The following is a 15788-nucleotide window of genomic DNA, read 5'->3' on the forward strand; positions in this document are numbered from 1 at the left end:
AAAAGTTTAGGAAAACTGGGATAAAAAAAAAAAAAAAAAACATTGAACAGACCGTTTCATGAAAATTTTGTCTGAGCTTAAACTGGTCCGTGGTCTGAAAAAGGTTGGGAACCACTAAGTAAGAGGATAGTCTTTTTTTTTTTTTTTTTTTTTTACAGTAATCTTGTTACTTAAATGTCTTTTTTTGACAGAACTACTTGGCTCGTAACTTCTACAACCTCCGTTTCCTGGCTCTGTTTGTGTGCTTTGCCATCAACTTCATCCTGCTCTTCTATAAGGTAACAAAGTTGTGGAGCTTGAACAATGCAAATCAGGCGTTGTGCTGGTAGAAAACAATCTAACTGATCCTGTTCTTTAGGTCACTGAAGAGATTGTGGAGGAGGAAGAGGATGAGAACCCTTGGAGTGAGGATGAAGGTGACGAGAACACGCTCTTTGACATGGATGAGTTTGTGCTTCAGGAGAGCACAGGTTACATGCAGCCAGCGCTGCGCTTCCTGGCGGTTTTCCACACAGTCATCTCGCTCCTCTGTCTGTTCGGCTACTATTGTCTGAAGGTACGGATCTTTACAACCCATTGCACACTTCCACGGTCCGTTTTTCCTTGACTGTCGTACATGTGGAGATCTTGCGTTACTCCTAGGTTCCTCTGGTGGTCTTCAAAAGGGAAAAGGAGATCGCCAGGAAGCTTGAGTTTGATGGTTTGTACATCACTGAACAACCTTCTGATGATGACATCAAGGGTCAGTGGGATCGGCTCGTCATCAACACTCCGTGAGTCTTTGGTTCAGGTTTGGTTTTGGTCGAGCACAACTCTTGATCCCCAGAGCCAAAGTTCTTCACTGTCATTTCAGGTCTTTCCCGAACAATTACTGGGACAAGTTTATTAAGCGCAAGGTGAGCATGTTCATGAGGGTTTCTGTGATAATTCACTGGGACTCAGTTCATTCAATTCCTGTTATTCTATCTTCTGGTTGTTTCCATTCCATTGTTTCCACATTTAAATTTACTGGATTTTAAGATATGCCCTGATCATTAATGCCTCTAATGAACGTAGGTCATCAACAAATATGGCGACATGTATGGGGCTGAACGCATCGCTGAACTCCTGGGTCTGGATAAATCTGCTCTAGACTTTGACCCAACAGTGGAGACGGTGGAGAAGGAGGCCTCCTTGGTGTCCTGGTGAGAACTCTACGGTCTTCCCAGTTGTCAATGAAAACATGAGAATCCCCGCAACAACCTGTAGGTCTGCGCTGAAAGTGGAGTCGGTTCCTCTTTTGCAAGTCAAAAGTAGTCGTTGGGTTTAACCCTTGTGCTACCTTAGATGACCCCACCTTTACATTGACGTGTTCTCCCTACCATGACAAAGGTGGATAAAGGTGGAAAGATTTCATGTAATCCATGGACACCAGTGAAGATGACAAACCATTGAAGAAAAAAGGTTCAGAGCACTGTCTAGTGCAGGGGTGGCGAACACGCGGCTCTCGAGCCGCATGCGCATGAGCGTGCGGCTCTTTGCGTCTCATTATATTTTCTATATACTGTGCTTGATTTCATAGGTTTTTCCCTCTTAAAACACACTCAAATCCACCAGAGGGTATTAAAACTAAATAATAAAAAAAGTAATTTGGCAGTGTGTGTTTGATGCTGCTCCCGACACATACGCGATCCTGTAATGCAGAGATTGACTGCCTGAGATCCCCGCTTGTCACTGATGAGCCAGCGAGAATTGGAGATGATTGAGCTGAAATCTCTTTGAAAGAAGGCTCTGTTACGTTTTGGAGAATGGAAAAATACCTGTGTGTAAAAGAGCTGCTCTCAAGCTGCTGTCGATGTTCTCCTCAATTTATGTCTGCCAGTCCCTGTTTATTACCTTGAAACACGCGAGAGGGTCAAACATGAATAAACACAAAGACAGGTTCAGAGCACTGTCTAGTGGGTCTAGATGACCCAGCTCCCAATGTTAAAGTGCCTAGGATAGCACAAGGGTTTATTGCGTGTTTGTGTGTGTGTGTGTGTCTTGCCAGGTCAGTGTGTGTTGTGGCTCTTTGACTCTGTGAAAAAATTTGGCTCTTGGTGACAAACTTGTTCGCCGCCCCTGGTCTAGTGGGTCTAGATGACCCCACTCCCAATGTTAAAGTGCCTAGGATAGCACAAGGGTTGAGGTCTAAAAAAATTCCTCATCACCTGCTTCTTCTTGTCTTCTTGTTCAGTTAAATGCTTAGTTCATCGAGCTCAGAACATCTTGGAGAACATGAGCAACCCAACTTAGTTTGGTTTTTAGGGAGGTATGGTAGGACACAAAGCCAAGTAACCATGACAGCAGCCATGGCACCAGATGGGGACATTGTAGATGGTGACGTTATCCATGATTTTGCTCATTTCTCTCTATCTCAAGTTAGAAATATAGTTTTAACTATAATTATAACTTCACGTTAGTATTATAGAGGTGTCTAGAAAAGAACTTTAATCGTTTGTGAATAAAAATCTCAAGTGTGAACTACAACCAACTGAATATAAAATGTAATAATGAAGATAAAATCAAGTAGCAGAAAACAGATCAGATATCAGTACAATTATGGATTTATTTTAAAAGTATCTTTAAATGATCTCAAACCTTCTGTCTTCATCAACAGGTTTAGCTCCATTGATACCAAATACCACATGTGGAAGATGGGCGTGGTTTTGACTGACAATGTGAGTTTAGCTGTGGTGGAAGCTATTATTCACAATACTTTTCAAAATAAGTGTTTTCTCAACCCAATCAAATAATCCCGCCCTCCTCCAGAACTTCCTGTATCTGATCTGGTACACCACCATGTCCATTTGTGGACACTTCAACAACTTCTTCTTTGCTGCTCATCTGCTGGACATCGCCATGGGCTTCAAGACCCTCCGCACCATCCTGTCGTCCGTCACCCACAACGGCAAGCAGGTGAGCTGATCCGCCAGCAGGGGGAGGCAGAGTATAGATGAAGAGACAAGACTCAGCATCAAACATACCTCACAAAGAAGAGTTTCAAGGTCCAGAGATGGCTTTCTTAGACTCTTCAAAGGATGCATGAGGCTCCATTGTGATTAGCTGTTGACCGATGCAAACTGAATCTTAGGACTGTAAATAAGTCAGCATTGTTTTAGCGTTTTCAAACCCAAATAGTGACGTGTGTTCAATTCTAAATGTTTAAGACACAAATCATGTTCTTTGAATAACAGAATTTTATTAGAAGGTCAGAAGTTAGTTAACACTTTGATGAAACGTGGTGAGACCTGGATCAGACAGAAGTCCCTCATGAAGGATGGATGGAGGTTTGTGTTCCAGGTGTTTTTGAAGGCCCCTCCTCCTGATCCAGATGTGTCTAAAGTTTTAAACAGAACCGTCTACGATGACGCCTGAGCTGCTAGAAGTGTTGCTGTGCAGAGGTGAAGGTCAAAGCTTCCAGCGTGAGCGCAGCATACTAACGAGCGGCGCTTTTCTTCCAGCTGGTGCTGACGGTGGGTCTGCTGGCCGTGGTCGTTTATCTCTACTCCGTGGTGGCCTTCAATTTCTTTAGAAAGTTCTACAATAAGAGCGAGGATGAGGACGAGCCGGACATGAAGTGTGACGATATGATGACGGTATGTCTGACAGCCATCTATTCTTTTGAAGAAGCTCCAAGAAAATTAGAAAAACCTTCTCAGTTTAGAAATTGAACGAATGGATCTGGCCGGCAGTGAGAGATAAGGAAGTGAATGAGATTCCTTAGGCTTTTATTTTCACTGAAGGCCGTTCCAAACTGCTGACCTTGGAGCCAGTCGCAGATGCCTTTCTTCAGCCACACTTGTAATTACCGTTTGAAAAATCCATGCTTTTCATAGCCAGAAAGAAATTCAGAGTCTTTTTTTTTACTCTTTTAAAAAAGAAATGAGTTCCTGCTGAAGGAAACATTCATCTGTTGGATAGAAAAATGTTGCTGTGCTGACATGAAGCTGAGGACTGAAGTCTCTCTGCAGTGCTACTTGTTCCACATGTATGTGGGCGTGAGGGCTGGAGGAGGCATTGGAGACGAGTTGGAGGACCCAGCTGGAGATCCCTACGAGCTCTACCGCATCCTGTTTGACATCACCTTCTTCTTCTTTGTCATCGTCATCCTCCTGGCCATCATTCAGGGTACGTTCTTTAGCGCAGATGTTAGAAACCCAACGGCATTGTGGGCATTGTCGTCTCGACTAAACGTTCAGAAAGTCTGGCAGCGAGAAGAAACTGATAAATGGAAGCACTGCTGACCTCACGTTTCAGTTTTTTCAAACTTACCTAAAACTTGAAACGATCAAGGACAGAACATCACTGATTTCAGGCGTTCTAATCCAGATCTTATTTATGCTTTTAGTCCAAACCATTGACTGTATTAGGGAACTGGACTGAGTGAGTCTCATATCACCCTTAGAAAATGAAATCCAGTCAATCCAGTCACAGGTTTTTGCAGAACAAATGCAGTCATATTGGAACCAGACACCAGGCATGATTCAGTCAATGAGTCAATGTTGCTATGGTAACAACTCTCTCACCAATCAGGAGCCAGCCTGTTGGAAGTCTATCGCCCTACTTCTTGAAAGTAGACTCTGGAAAATCTTTCAATCCTTTTGAACGTTGGACGTGAGACCACATACTTTCCTGGGTCATCTGATTGGTCTTAAGGCTTAGCCCCGCCCCTTGGCATCTCCCGATTCCTGTATCTTCTGCTGTGAACGGAAACAGAGAAATGGGGGAAACTCCATTTAGTGAAATGCAGCACAGTGGACACAAGCCCGAATTTCACCATGTGAATACTGCAGCGCCCCCTGCTGCCTGTTCGGCATAGAGTTTTGAGATTTCCTAACATTGGTGCTGTTATCTGGAAGAATGATTTCAGATGGAAAGTAGCCTGTGTCACAGTGTGAGGCCAGCAGCTGTTCCAGACTCAGATCAGACCTTCAAGTCCTGCTCATGATATGATGTAGCATCAAAATGAAAGAACTAGCTAACATAAGAGGGGTAGTCAAGGTTAACTGTCAAGTCCTCGATGTCAGTTGAATCTTCGTTCTTTGTATTCTGACATAAGCCTGACTTTATAGCTAACCTGATATATTAAAGTAGCTTCTTTAATTTTGTTTTTCTTTAAAAGAAAACGATTTTTCATGGATTCACATGGAATCAGTTGGTTTGAACACTTGTGTCTTCAGGTTTGATCATTGATGCCTTTGGGGAGCTGAGAGACCAGCAGGAGCAGGTGAAGGAGGACATGGAGGTGAGACTCACGATTAAGTGCTTGTATCATTTACAATCATCATATCATCAACTGCAGTTCTCTGATGCTCTGGTCACATGACACACGGACATGAAAGTCACATGACCAGAACAGAACACAGTATGGATTTGATCCTCAGCTGAGGAACCACATTCCCTCCGTTTTTTTGGTTAAAGTGCGTCAAAGCTTAACCGTCCTTGGAAGTACTTTCAGGCGGCGCCAACCCTCTCTTCCTTCAACTTTTTTGTACCCGTGTACCCATCTCTATTAATATTCTCTTCTGTCCAGTCGAGAAATGTATGCAAACGTGTGTTTAGAAACCTGATGCTCTTGCTGTTTTTCCCCCTATGTCTGTGTTTGTCGCTGTGTTTTATACCATTTGCTCACTTAAGTTGAAAATAAAATTTAAAAAAAAAAAAAAAAAAAAACCTGACTCTCCCGACGCATGTGGGCGCCAAAGGTCACCATCAAAGGTTTTTCTCGCCCTCCTTATGAATGACACGAAAGATGTTGAGCGAGCTAATGCATTTCTTGTGAACCCTTGTGCTATCCTAGGCACTTTACCATTGGGAGTTGGGTCATCTAGACCCACTAGGCAGTGCGCTAGGCCTGCACAATATACCGCAAATTTATCGTTATCGCAAGATCAAGCTGTGCAATATGCATATCGCAAAACACAGCAAAAATTGCAATAAATGGTTACCTTAAATGTGCTAAAACAATCTTATGGCAGCTTAAATTATTTAACAAATCAAATAAATCCCTTTATGCATTTGACCAATCGGATAGACTCTTTAGCGTTGTTGACCAATCAGATGGAGCCCTTTTATGTAAGATGTTCCATCCTATGTCAACGAGGGTCATTTGGAGTACAATTCTTAAACTGTTGCAATAAAATGGGAATGATTTTTTTGGTTGTTTCGCTATTTGTTTATATACCGCAAATGATATCGTTATCGTTTTTTTTGATGATCACAGAGCTGATTTTCTGGTGGTGATAAATGTTTTTAGAAATTTCCCACAGCACACCTGACTTTGTCACACTGGTTGAAAAACACTGAACTAGAGCAGGAAATAAAGGAGGCAAACACTACTGGAAAGGGTGGCGCTCAGTAGACTTTCCTCTTGTCTTTCAGACCAAATGCTTCATCTGTGGCATTGGAAACGACTACTTTGACCGGACACCTCACGGCTTTGAAACCCACACCTTACAGGAGCACAACCTCGCCAACTACCTGTGAGCTCCCAGCACAGAGTCAGGTATTCCTTGTGTCCTGCACAATGATGTCTGACCTGTGGCTTCCTCCTGCACAGGTTCTTCTTGATGTACCTGATCAACAAGGACGAGACCGAGCACACGGGTCAGGTACGTTCCAGCGGGTTCGAACCCTCAGCTTCAGGCAGCAACACTTTTGCAACAGTAGGGAAGTGGGTTGGCATGTTGAGCAAGAAGCAAAAGTGTGTGGGTTTGCATCGTTTTCTTATATCACACACTACTGCACTTTCTGACACACTGAAGACTGGCCCGAAGCCGTATCCATGGAAACGGCTCTGAAATTTCTCTGCTCCGTCAGATGGAGAGCTTTAAAGTGCTTCTTTCTGGCTTTCCAGGAGTCGTATGTGTGGAAGATGTACCAGGAGAGATGCTGGGACTTCTTCCCCGCCGGAGACTGCTTCCGCAAACAATACGAGGACCAGCTGGGTTAGAGGGGGGGCCAGTTTCTGGTCATGCCCCGCCCTCAGTCCCCACAGCCTACACCTTCCTTCCATCTGATAGAGACTCTGAACTTACTGCACGCTGTGAAGACAAATGCACGTTGATGACTGGATGATTGAGATGTCTGAGGCGTCACAGCGAAAGAGAGAGAGAGAAATGGTTTGTCCCCACAACCCTCTCACATCCGAGAGTGTTTATACCGACACAGAAACCGGTTTACGCTGGAGAGATCCCGCGCCCTTAAAAAAAAAGTTAAACTCCTGTAGATTCTATTAAAATACAAAAAAAAAAAAGGTTGAAAAAATCTTGTGGGCGTGGCCAGCATAGACAATGGTTAACAATGGAAAATGTACTTTAATGTCATGAAACTCAGTGAGAATGGGACACTTAATTACTCAAACAAAAAGGGTTTTAAACAGTGGGCGGAGCTTTCCTAAATCTGGAGTATTTAAATGAGTGGAGACTGCTTTAACTTGAGCTCGAATCTCTCAGCGGTTTTCCACTACAGAACGGTAGTGTTGCTTTAAATGATTCTGCTAGAAAATCCGTTTAGTAGGAATCGATTGCTTTTGTCTGTATTTCAAAGAACAGCTCAAAAACTGTGTGAAACTAAGCAGGAAAGTTTTAACCGCCTTTATTTCTCGAGTCAGATCGGTGTGATACAGCGTGACAAGTGAATGTGTGAACATGCACAACGTTCCTGAGCTGAGACGATCCATGGCGGTTCTGTCAGGACCGCAGACGACCCACTTTAGGTGTTTCAGTGCCGATGTGCCTTTAAAAAAACAAACTATGCAAACGTTTAGGATTCTTCTGTGTTCCTCCTGACAACCAGATCTACATCACGCTGGTTTTAAATAAAGTTGATCATTTGTTGTATAAAACTCTTCATGTAAATGTCGCTTCGTTTTTGTCCTCGGATTGTGTAAACTCCCATAATGCAGTTGGGATCAGCGGTTTATTGGCTGCTTGTAGCCGCTTTGGGAAACTGCCTTTTTTTTGTTGAGCAAAGGAGCTTAATAAAGTTGCAGTTAAGCAAACCTGTGGCCTGTCTGAGCGTGGCGGCGGACGGGAACAGAGACTTCCTCTCAAGGTGTCGAGGAACATTTTGACACGTTCTTGCAATTGTCCGGGACGTTCTGTCCAGCCCTGTTGCCTCGGGAACACTAGGGGGAAACGGCACGGAGACGAGACGTCTGCCACAAAGTAACCCATCCTCTGGCTCTGAGAGCAGGAGCAAGGTCGAGTCCAGCCAATACCTAAAGCCGTCAGGAGATCATGCTGTCCAGCCAATCCTCCAGGTCCTCCTCCGACATCTCCTGCCTGACGGGCGCAGACTTCACAGGGCTGGCGTCTGCACTCTTCTCCTCCACCGCTGCCTCCGTCACCACGACAGGAACTGTGGGGAAAGAAGAAAGAAGCAACCCAATAGGAACAACAGTAAGCAGCCTTGTAGCTTCAAAAAAATAATAAAAAACTCCAGCAGAATCGGTGGTGGATTTAACATGTAACAGATTCAAATGAAAGTGTCAAAAATCTCCATTTTTATTGTAACTTTTTATCAAAATCAGGCATTTAAGGTCAATATTATTGCAAAATACTGATATAATGTTGATTTTTTTTGAAGTAAAACAAACAGAACAACTTTGAACCTCTCTTTCAGTGCAGTTTCCAAACCAAATAACTTTCAAATATTGAGATATTTTAGACAAATGTTTTAAAACTGAATGAGGCCTCACAAAATCCAGTTATGTGTTTAAGTCCCACATTATTCTAAGCACCAGACTCATATTTCTGAGCGTAAAACTTAAAAAAAAAAATTAGTTTACACACGATAGGAAACATTTCTGACCAATCAGCAAAAACGTTCAGGTCTCTGTCTGTGATTTACTAGCTTTTGTACATTTACCACATTTGTAATGTGTTGCCCTGCTCTAGTCATCGGAATGGAGGGGAGCAGGGAGCTTGATGCCTGCCCAGAGTATTTTTAACAAATCAAGTACTATCTTTTTAATATCATTCTTTTTTTCCTTTTTCCATCTGCTTCTGATTCACAACAATTTAAAGAAATAATCAGAAACGCAAATTTAAGCCTAGTTTCAGATGTCCTCCATCATGAGAAAAAAAGAACATGTTAAAAACTTGCTCTTGTAGTATTTTTGGTACAAAATTAGAGTGGGTCTTTAACCCTTGTGCTGTCCTATGGGGTCAAGATGACCCCACCCTTACATTGACGTGTTCTCCCTACCATGACAAAGGTGGATAAAGGTGGAAAGATTTCATGTAATCCATGGACACCAGTGAAGACCACAAATCATTGAAGAAAAAAGGTTCAGAGCACCCAACAGTTTGGGTGAAAGAACGCCCCTGAATTTCAGGAGGCGGAGACTTACCGCCCTCCTTCTCCATGGCAACGGCTGACTGGTTGTCAAGTTTCTGTAAACCAAGCAGCTGGTCCAGCTCTTCATCCCCATCCTCCACGGCGGGTTCAGACGCAGCAGTCCAGAGCGGAGTATCTTTCACCGTTGGAGCCACGGGCGCTGGACTTGGGGCGGAGTTGCTGACGGTCTTGGAGGGAGAAGCAAACTTAGAGGGCTTTGGTACTTCCTGTCTGGGAGTGACGGCAGCAGGAAGATCTGCAGGAGTCGAAGCCTTCAACAAGATAAAAGTCTTGTTAGCAAGAAGATTTGATTCAGTTTGTGTGTGTGTGCATGTGTGTGTGTGTATTTGTGTGAGAGTGGGACTGTGACTGTAATGTGCTTAGGGCCTTAGAGCGACATAGCAAATGCTATACAGTGATCCCTTGCTACAACGCGGTTTACTTTTCACGGTTTCGCTACTTCACGGATTTGCATCGTGCATTGTGATCTGCATTCTGATTGGCTAAAAAGTCACTCCGCTTCTTCTCTACCTGTGCGTCAATAACGTTAAAGTTTAATATGTACATGTACGTAAAACAGCATGCTTAATTTATCATCTTGCAATTTGGAGGTTCTCTAAAACCCATAGAAAAAGAGTAACAACAACTGCCTACCACTATGTTCTTCTCCTGAACAAACACAGCTGCACCGCGGGCTTCAAAAGAAGAAAACACTGCAGAGCGGAGTCAGGATGCAGCGCCTCAGTCTGAAGAGCAGTGAAATACACCTGAGTCACTATTTGTCCCACTTTACTTTGTATTTTTTTCTTCTCCCGTTTAATCCAATTACTCGGGTCGCGGTGGGCGGGGCTAATCTCCGCAATTTGAAGCCTTCTGTTCACATCGATGATTCAAATTATTATTTGACAGTACAGTACAGAAGTTATTTGTTGAAAAAAACATTTCTAAAGTACTTTTATTTGTGAAACAAATGCTTGAGCCTGTAAAATGGTTTGTTCTTTCTTTTCAATTTGTAATAGAGAATTTAATTGTATAATAATAGTTAAAATAAAATAAAGGTTTCTACTTCACAGATTTTGCCTATCCCGGGTTCTTTTTGGAACGTAACCCCTGCGAAAAACAAGGGTTTACTGTATAAGCATTAGGGACTTCAACAATTCTGGGTATAAATCTAAACCGTGTTCCACCATTGAAGGAAAGTGAACGGTTGCCTCCACACAGGAGTTGCATCCATACGCTTTCATGTGTTTTATTGTAGGGCTGCAGAATATGAGGAAAACTTGCCATATGCGATATCAGTGATCAACATTGCGATGACGATACAACTTGTGATCCATGATTAAATAGCAAAAAAAAAAACATTTCCATTTCACTTTAACGGTTTAAAAATGATCCTCCAAATGACCCTCGTCTACATAGGAGGCGAACATCTAACATAAAAGGTCTCCATCCGATTGGTCAACAATGTGAAGGCGCCCATCTGATTGGTCAAATGCAGAAATGGATTTATTTGATTCATTAAATACGTCAAGCAGCCATAAGACTGTTTTAGCACATGTAAGCTAACCGTTTATTGCAATTTTCTCCTCTCTTGCAATATGCGTGATATTGCGATGACGATAAATCTATAATTTATTGTGCTGGCCTATTTTATTGTTTTACACCAGGCTTAGTACATATTAACCAAATTGTTTTCCTTTATCGTTGTTTGCCTATTAGCAACTGAAAATATATGTTTCTGAATTTTTTGGTTTATTGTTGTGTTTTGTAAAACTAAAATTATATTTGAACTGAAATGAAACTGTAATCCAAAAACTGCGGTTTGAAGTGAATTGTGGGGAAAGTGAATCATTGCATCCTTCATGCCATTTCAGAGTAAGATAACAAAAAAGAAATAATGTAGATTAAATATTGTTTTACACTGCAGAACGGTACCAAGTGACCCACGGACTGGTACCGGGGATTGGGACCACTGGTCTATAGTGAGGAGGGGAGGAAAAATGAAAACCAGCAGGTGTTATGACATGAAGAAGAGCTGAGTACCATCACTTTAAAAGAAAAAAAAGAGTTTTTGTATCGAAGATCTGAACTTCATCAGGTAACGTTAGCTCATCAAGCAGGATGTTATCCCACCAGAACAACTTCATGTAACTCAAATGTTTTAGAGCATTGAAGAATTTAAATGTTGTTTAAAAATGTTTTCTGCTTTGAGCCATAGGAGGCCCCAAACTGAACTCAAAGAAACGTTTCGTCTACCAAAACGAAGCGACTCTCACCTGAAGCAGCTCCGCCTCCAGGTCGAGCCTCCGGTTGAGAGGAACGTCTTGAAGGGTTCGAGCGAGCGCCGCAAGGTCCACAAACACCACCGACATCTGGAAGACAGGGAGCAGCTTCAGCAGAAGATCAGGCTGCTGAGTCGCTCCTCTGACCAAAAATGATACTCCCACCACCGTGCTTTATTGTGGAAACAGTAACAACAACAACAAAGATGGTTTTCTCCTTCTTTCTATGTCCCCAAACTTCAAGTTTGATCATCTTTCAATGAAACCCGACATATTATTAAGTAAATGTAATTAAAATTACGAAACAAAAGCAAATTAAGCTAAATCAGGTAAAAAATATATTTTTTAGTACTGTTTTACTTTTTACTCCATTAAATATTTGTTCAATTATTTGGCATATTTTCCAAAGTAAGATTTTCCATTCTTTTTAAAGAAGCTGAGCTTTAAAGGTGTGGACTTACCTGAGCGGCTGGGATGGCGTCCGTCTCCCAGTCCTTTTCCTCTGAAAACCTGAAGTGAGTGAAGGAATCTCCTGAAGGAAGCAGAGACAGAAACCACTTCAGCTTTTTCTGTTTGAAACATCGGAGAAGGCTTCAGCTTCCAAACGGCCCAGCAGAGAAGAAACGCTGAGGAGGAACCTCGGACCCACAGAACCACAGCTCTTCCTCCCTGCTCGTCCAGGCCGTGCAGAGAAACATCCAGAAAAACGTTTTGATCAAAACCTTTTTTTTAAATGACTAAATTCTATAAAAAAATCGAAATCTGACCGTTTTCATGGAGAAAAGAAACACAATTTTTTTAAAGAAATTCCAGAAAAAGGAAAAAAATGTTGAGTTTCATCTCAGTTTGTGTTTATTCAACATTTCGTTTTCCAAAGAACTAAAACGATTTATAACAGAATCAATTCAGGGCGGGATTGACCGTCATTTCTGCTTAAACCCAGACAGAAGATCGGAGCAGCTCCGTCCCATCAGCCTGATCCGAGGAAGTCATGTTGTTTTAGACCAGGCTGTGACAGGCCCGCTGGGTCCAGCCCAGAACCTGTCACGCGCAGACGGACGTTCCCCGGCAGCTTTGTTCCGACGACACCCGGCCTTCACGCGCAGCCGTCTGCGCCATCTGCAGCTGAGCGCCGCGCTGCAGGACAGGCGGCGGAGGTCACTGTGAGGAGCTGCGGGGCGTCACAGTCAAAGAGTCAGCTTCCTGTGACGGCCAGGGATCAGGAGCTTCCTGGATCCAGCTTTCTGAGCCCAGACACCCTGGATCAGATGAACACATGGACGACGATCAAAGAGGAGAAACGGGACTACTCTTTCCACTGGCATCCTTCTCATTTATTTCCTATGTCCTTCAAACAAAAATCTGAGGAAAATAAACAAAAGCGGGGCGCCAGAAGAGAATCCATTTGGGCTCCTTAGAGGTTTTAAGAGGCTCTGATTCCAAATAAATCCCCGAACTTTGTGTCCATCCAGCAGCTGAGCTCCAGCCTAAGCGTTCTGTTCCTGACCCAAGCAGAGCTTTGTTCCTGTCTGCAGGTGTTGGAGCTCGGCCCATCACCACATTCGACTTCCTGACACTTTAATCACTGCAATCTCATTGGAAGTTGCTCAAGGAGATGCAGGAAAAGTTCCCGCCGTTGCGTGGTCAACAGCAGCAGACGCCCCTCTTATGTGGTGGGATGGGTCATGACTGAAGCATTGAAGAGATGCCTCAACAGCTGTCTGCAGATTTAAGATACTTTCACTAAAACCCTTAATGTTCAATCAGTAGGTGGGGGGTGGGGGGTCTAGTTTCAGATTACCCTCTAGTTAAAGTGTCAATCTGTCTCCCTTCTGCACACAGAGAGTCTTTTTTATGCAAACTGAAGATCTGATCCTCATTTGATGTCTAGAGAAACCAGGTAACCATAGAAACGGGATTATGAAGGTTTTTGTTTCCATCTGTGATCCAGTTTAGTTTGTCATTTAACATCTTTTGTGGAACTCAGACCCCCACCCTATGCTGCTGAATGTGACAAACCAGGAAAGATGACGTGTTGCAGTACCTCAAAGGACCACTGGGGGAGAAGTTTCAGAGCGGAGCTGTTAAAAAGTCAAACTTGACATAAGAAACGTTTGCACTTTCTGTTTTGGAAAATTTTATATTATTGATTGCCCAAACCCTAAATATAACTCTAACCCTAACAACCCTGAAAAGGTTTTTTTTATTTGTAATCAGCTGTTTTTATTTTATTGGAGCTAAAATTGGCACATTTTAATATTACGGTTAACAGATCGTCCAATATGCGAACCCAAGAGAACTTCCAACTCTACTTAGTCCCGCCCATTTGCTGCCCCTCCCACTCTATGCATCACCTTCACTGTGAAGTCAAAAATCATCCAGTGGGGGACCCATGGTAAAGCTGTGTATCCATGGCGACCGCCATTTCATCAATGTTGGTTGAAGCTACCTAAAGATGCTGTTAGGCCTTGTTAATGTAAATCAGATCGTAAACAAAGGGATGTCCATTATAACACTAACATCTGCATTAGCTTTTATTTGTTTGTTTGTTTGATCGCAGAAGTTTTAGATGACATATCTGACATTTCAGCAGTTTTGTATCAGTTGCTCTTTTGAGGACTTCCTTTCATTTCTTCTAGAATAATGCTAGTTTAAGGCAACACTCCTCTTCCATCATAACAATTTGTGGATCCTCTAGCAGACTCTGCTTCCATCATAGCTCAGAAGAACCTGAGCAGAGCCAGTAGCATGCTACCAGATAGTTCCAGGATTAATTTTACAGAGAACGCCGAGTGGATGGCACTCCTGTTGAAGCTACAGAAGATCTACAAAAGGTTCCAGAGAGTTCTGAGGGCAGATATGAAGCCGTCCACCGTCAGATTTCTGTAGAGAATCCTCCTACGTTTGGGTCTCATACAGTCCTGCCCTGATGTGGCGACAGTGGAGTCAAAGTCCAAATGTCTGAGAGCATCAGGAGCAGAGGTTCTGACGGACCTCAGCAGGTTCTCCCACCATGGATAAACACTGCAGCACTTGTGCTGCGCGATGCAGTCGGGCAGCATTGTGTAACTCCTGCATAATGTGGCCTCTTGTCTCTTGAACTCCACGCTAACAAATTAGGCTTTCTGCCGGCTGAGCCATCGACGGCCCACTAATGCAGATCCCACTCTCAGCTTTTATATTTGGGATGTTGTTCTGCCTCTGCGTTCCACTTCTGCGCTCTTCATCCTCACTCCTCTGAGTCCAGATGCAGATGAGGCGTGCTGGATGCGAGTCCTCTTTTTATTACGCAGATGAAGATCAGAGAAGTCTAAAGACCGTAGCTGGTGGAGCTGAAACATCTCTCGTCGAAGCTCTAGTGGTTTGGTAAAAATGTCAAACGTGTTCCTGCTTTTGTTCTTCTGATGACACTTGAGCTGAACATCTTGGTGATCCGAACGGTAACTTGGAAAGAAAGAAGTGTTGAAATACCTTTTGCAGCACTGATGAAACTAAAATTGACTTAAAAACCTACTTTAAGACACGTTAGAAATATTTTGTAAAAAATTCCATTCAATAGTTTTATGATAAGTCAAGCAAAAACCTGTTTTCTGAGAGGCTAAAGTGTTCAGCTGAATTTATTTACTGTAATGTGAAACTGGGTTAATAACTTATGGCCATCAACTGTTCATGTAATAATAAAAAGAGAGAACACGGCATCATACAAACACAAAAATGACATGAAATGCATGATAATGGCTTTGTTTTTATAGTCATTCTTGATTAAAAACAGCTTTTTGAATTAAAACATTTTGAAATGAAGAATGTCAAATGCATACAATTTTAAAGGTTATTAAACGTTCTTATTTTTTATGGAGTTTTAATTTTGGCTTCATTTTCCTGTTGAATGTATTCGTTTCAGAGCCAGTTTTCATTACAGCAAACAGAAACTTAAGCCAACTAGATCAGGATTGGGCCACATCCCACTGTTGGCAGTAATTTTCCTATCCCGCCTGTCCGTCCATGCATCCATGCATCTATTCATATTCTGAACCCGCTGAATTCCTTTCAGGGTCACTGGGTTGCTGGAGCCTATCCCAGCAAAGGCAGAGTACACTCTGGACAGGTTGCCAATCTGTTGCAGGACCACACAGACGCACCTAG

The 15788-nt window shown here is 42.8% G+C and overlaps 2 protein-coding genes across 8 annotated transcripts in view; one reads left to right on the forward strand and one right to left on the reverse strand.

Moving 5' to 3' along the window:
- The window catches only part of LOC101159404 (ryanodine receptor 3), a 145254-nt gene extending 137231 nt beyond the window's left edge, over positions 1-8023 (forward strand). For all 5 annotated transcript variants that reach the window (XM_020714741.3, XM_020714743.3, XM_020714742.3 and 2 more), the window contains 13 exons: positions 192-278; positions 359-556; positions 643-773; positions 854-896; positions 1057-1184; positions 2639-2699; positions 2791-2937; positions 3483-3617; positions 3993-4149; positions 5202-5266; positions 6403-6503; positions 6581-6632; positions 6878-8023. In XM_020714741.3, coding sequence (XP_020570400.2) covers positions 192-278; positions 359-556; positions 643-773; positions 854-896; positions 1057-1184; positions 2639-2699; positions 2791-2937; positions 3483-3617; positions 3993-4149; positions 5202-5266; positions 6403-6503; positions 6581-6632; positions 6878-6973 — 1401 coding nt within the window. In that variant the 3' untranslated portion in view covers positions 6974-8023. The remainder of the gene's footprint in view (positions 1-191; positions 279-358; positions 557-642; positions 774-853; positions 897-1056; positions 1185-2638; positions 2700-2790; positions 2938-3482; positions 3618-3992; positions 4150-5201; positions 5267-6402; positions 6504-6580; positions 6633-6877) is intronic.
- Positions 3201-15788, reverse strand: part of aven (apoptosis, caspase activation inhibitor) — a 32690-nt gene continuing 20102 nt past the window's right edge. The window contains exons 3-7 of one of the 3 annotated variants that reach the window (XM_011492047.4): positions 12107-12177; positions 11640-11735; positions 9377-9635; positions 8243-8382; positions 3201-4718 (exon numbers count right to left, since the gene is read on the reverse strand). In XM_011492047.4, the coding sequence (XP_011490349.2) occupies positions 8252-8382; positions 9377-9635; positions 11640-11735; positions 12107-12177 (557 nt within the window). In that variant the 3' untranslated portion in view covers positions 3201-4718; positions 8243-8251. Of the gene's footprint in view, positions 4722-8012; positions 8150-8242; positions 8383-9376; positions 9636-11639; positions 11736-12106; positions 12178-15788 lie in introns of those variants that run through there. The other 2 variants (XM_011492046.4, XM_020714747.3) reach the window with 2 other exon arrangements.

The sequence above is a fragment of the Oryzias latipes genome, chromosome 24, assembly GCF_053564925.1.
Source record: "Oryzias latipes strain Hd-rR chromosome 24, Olatipes_Hd-rR_3.1".
In the NCBI taxonomy this organism is placed as follows: domain Eukaryota; kingdom Metazoa; phylum Chordata; class Actinopteri; order Beloniformes; family Adrianichthyidae; genus Oryzias; species Oryzias latipes.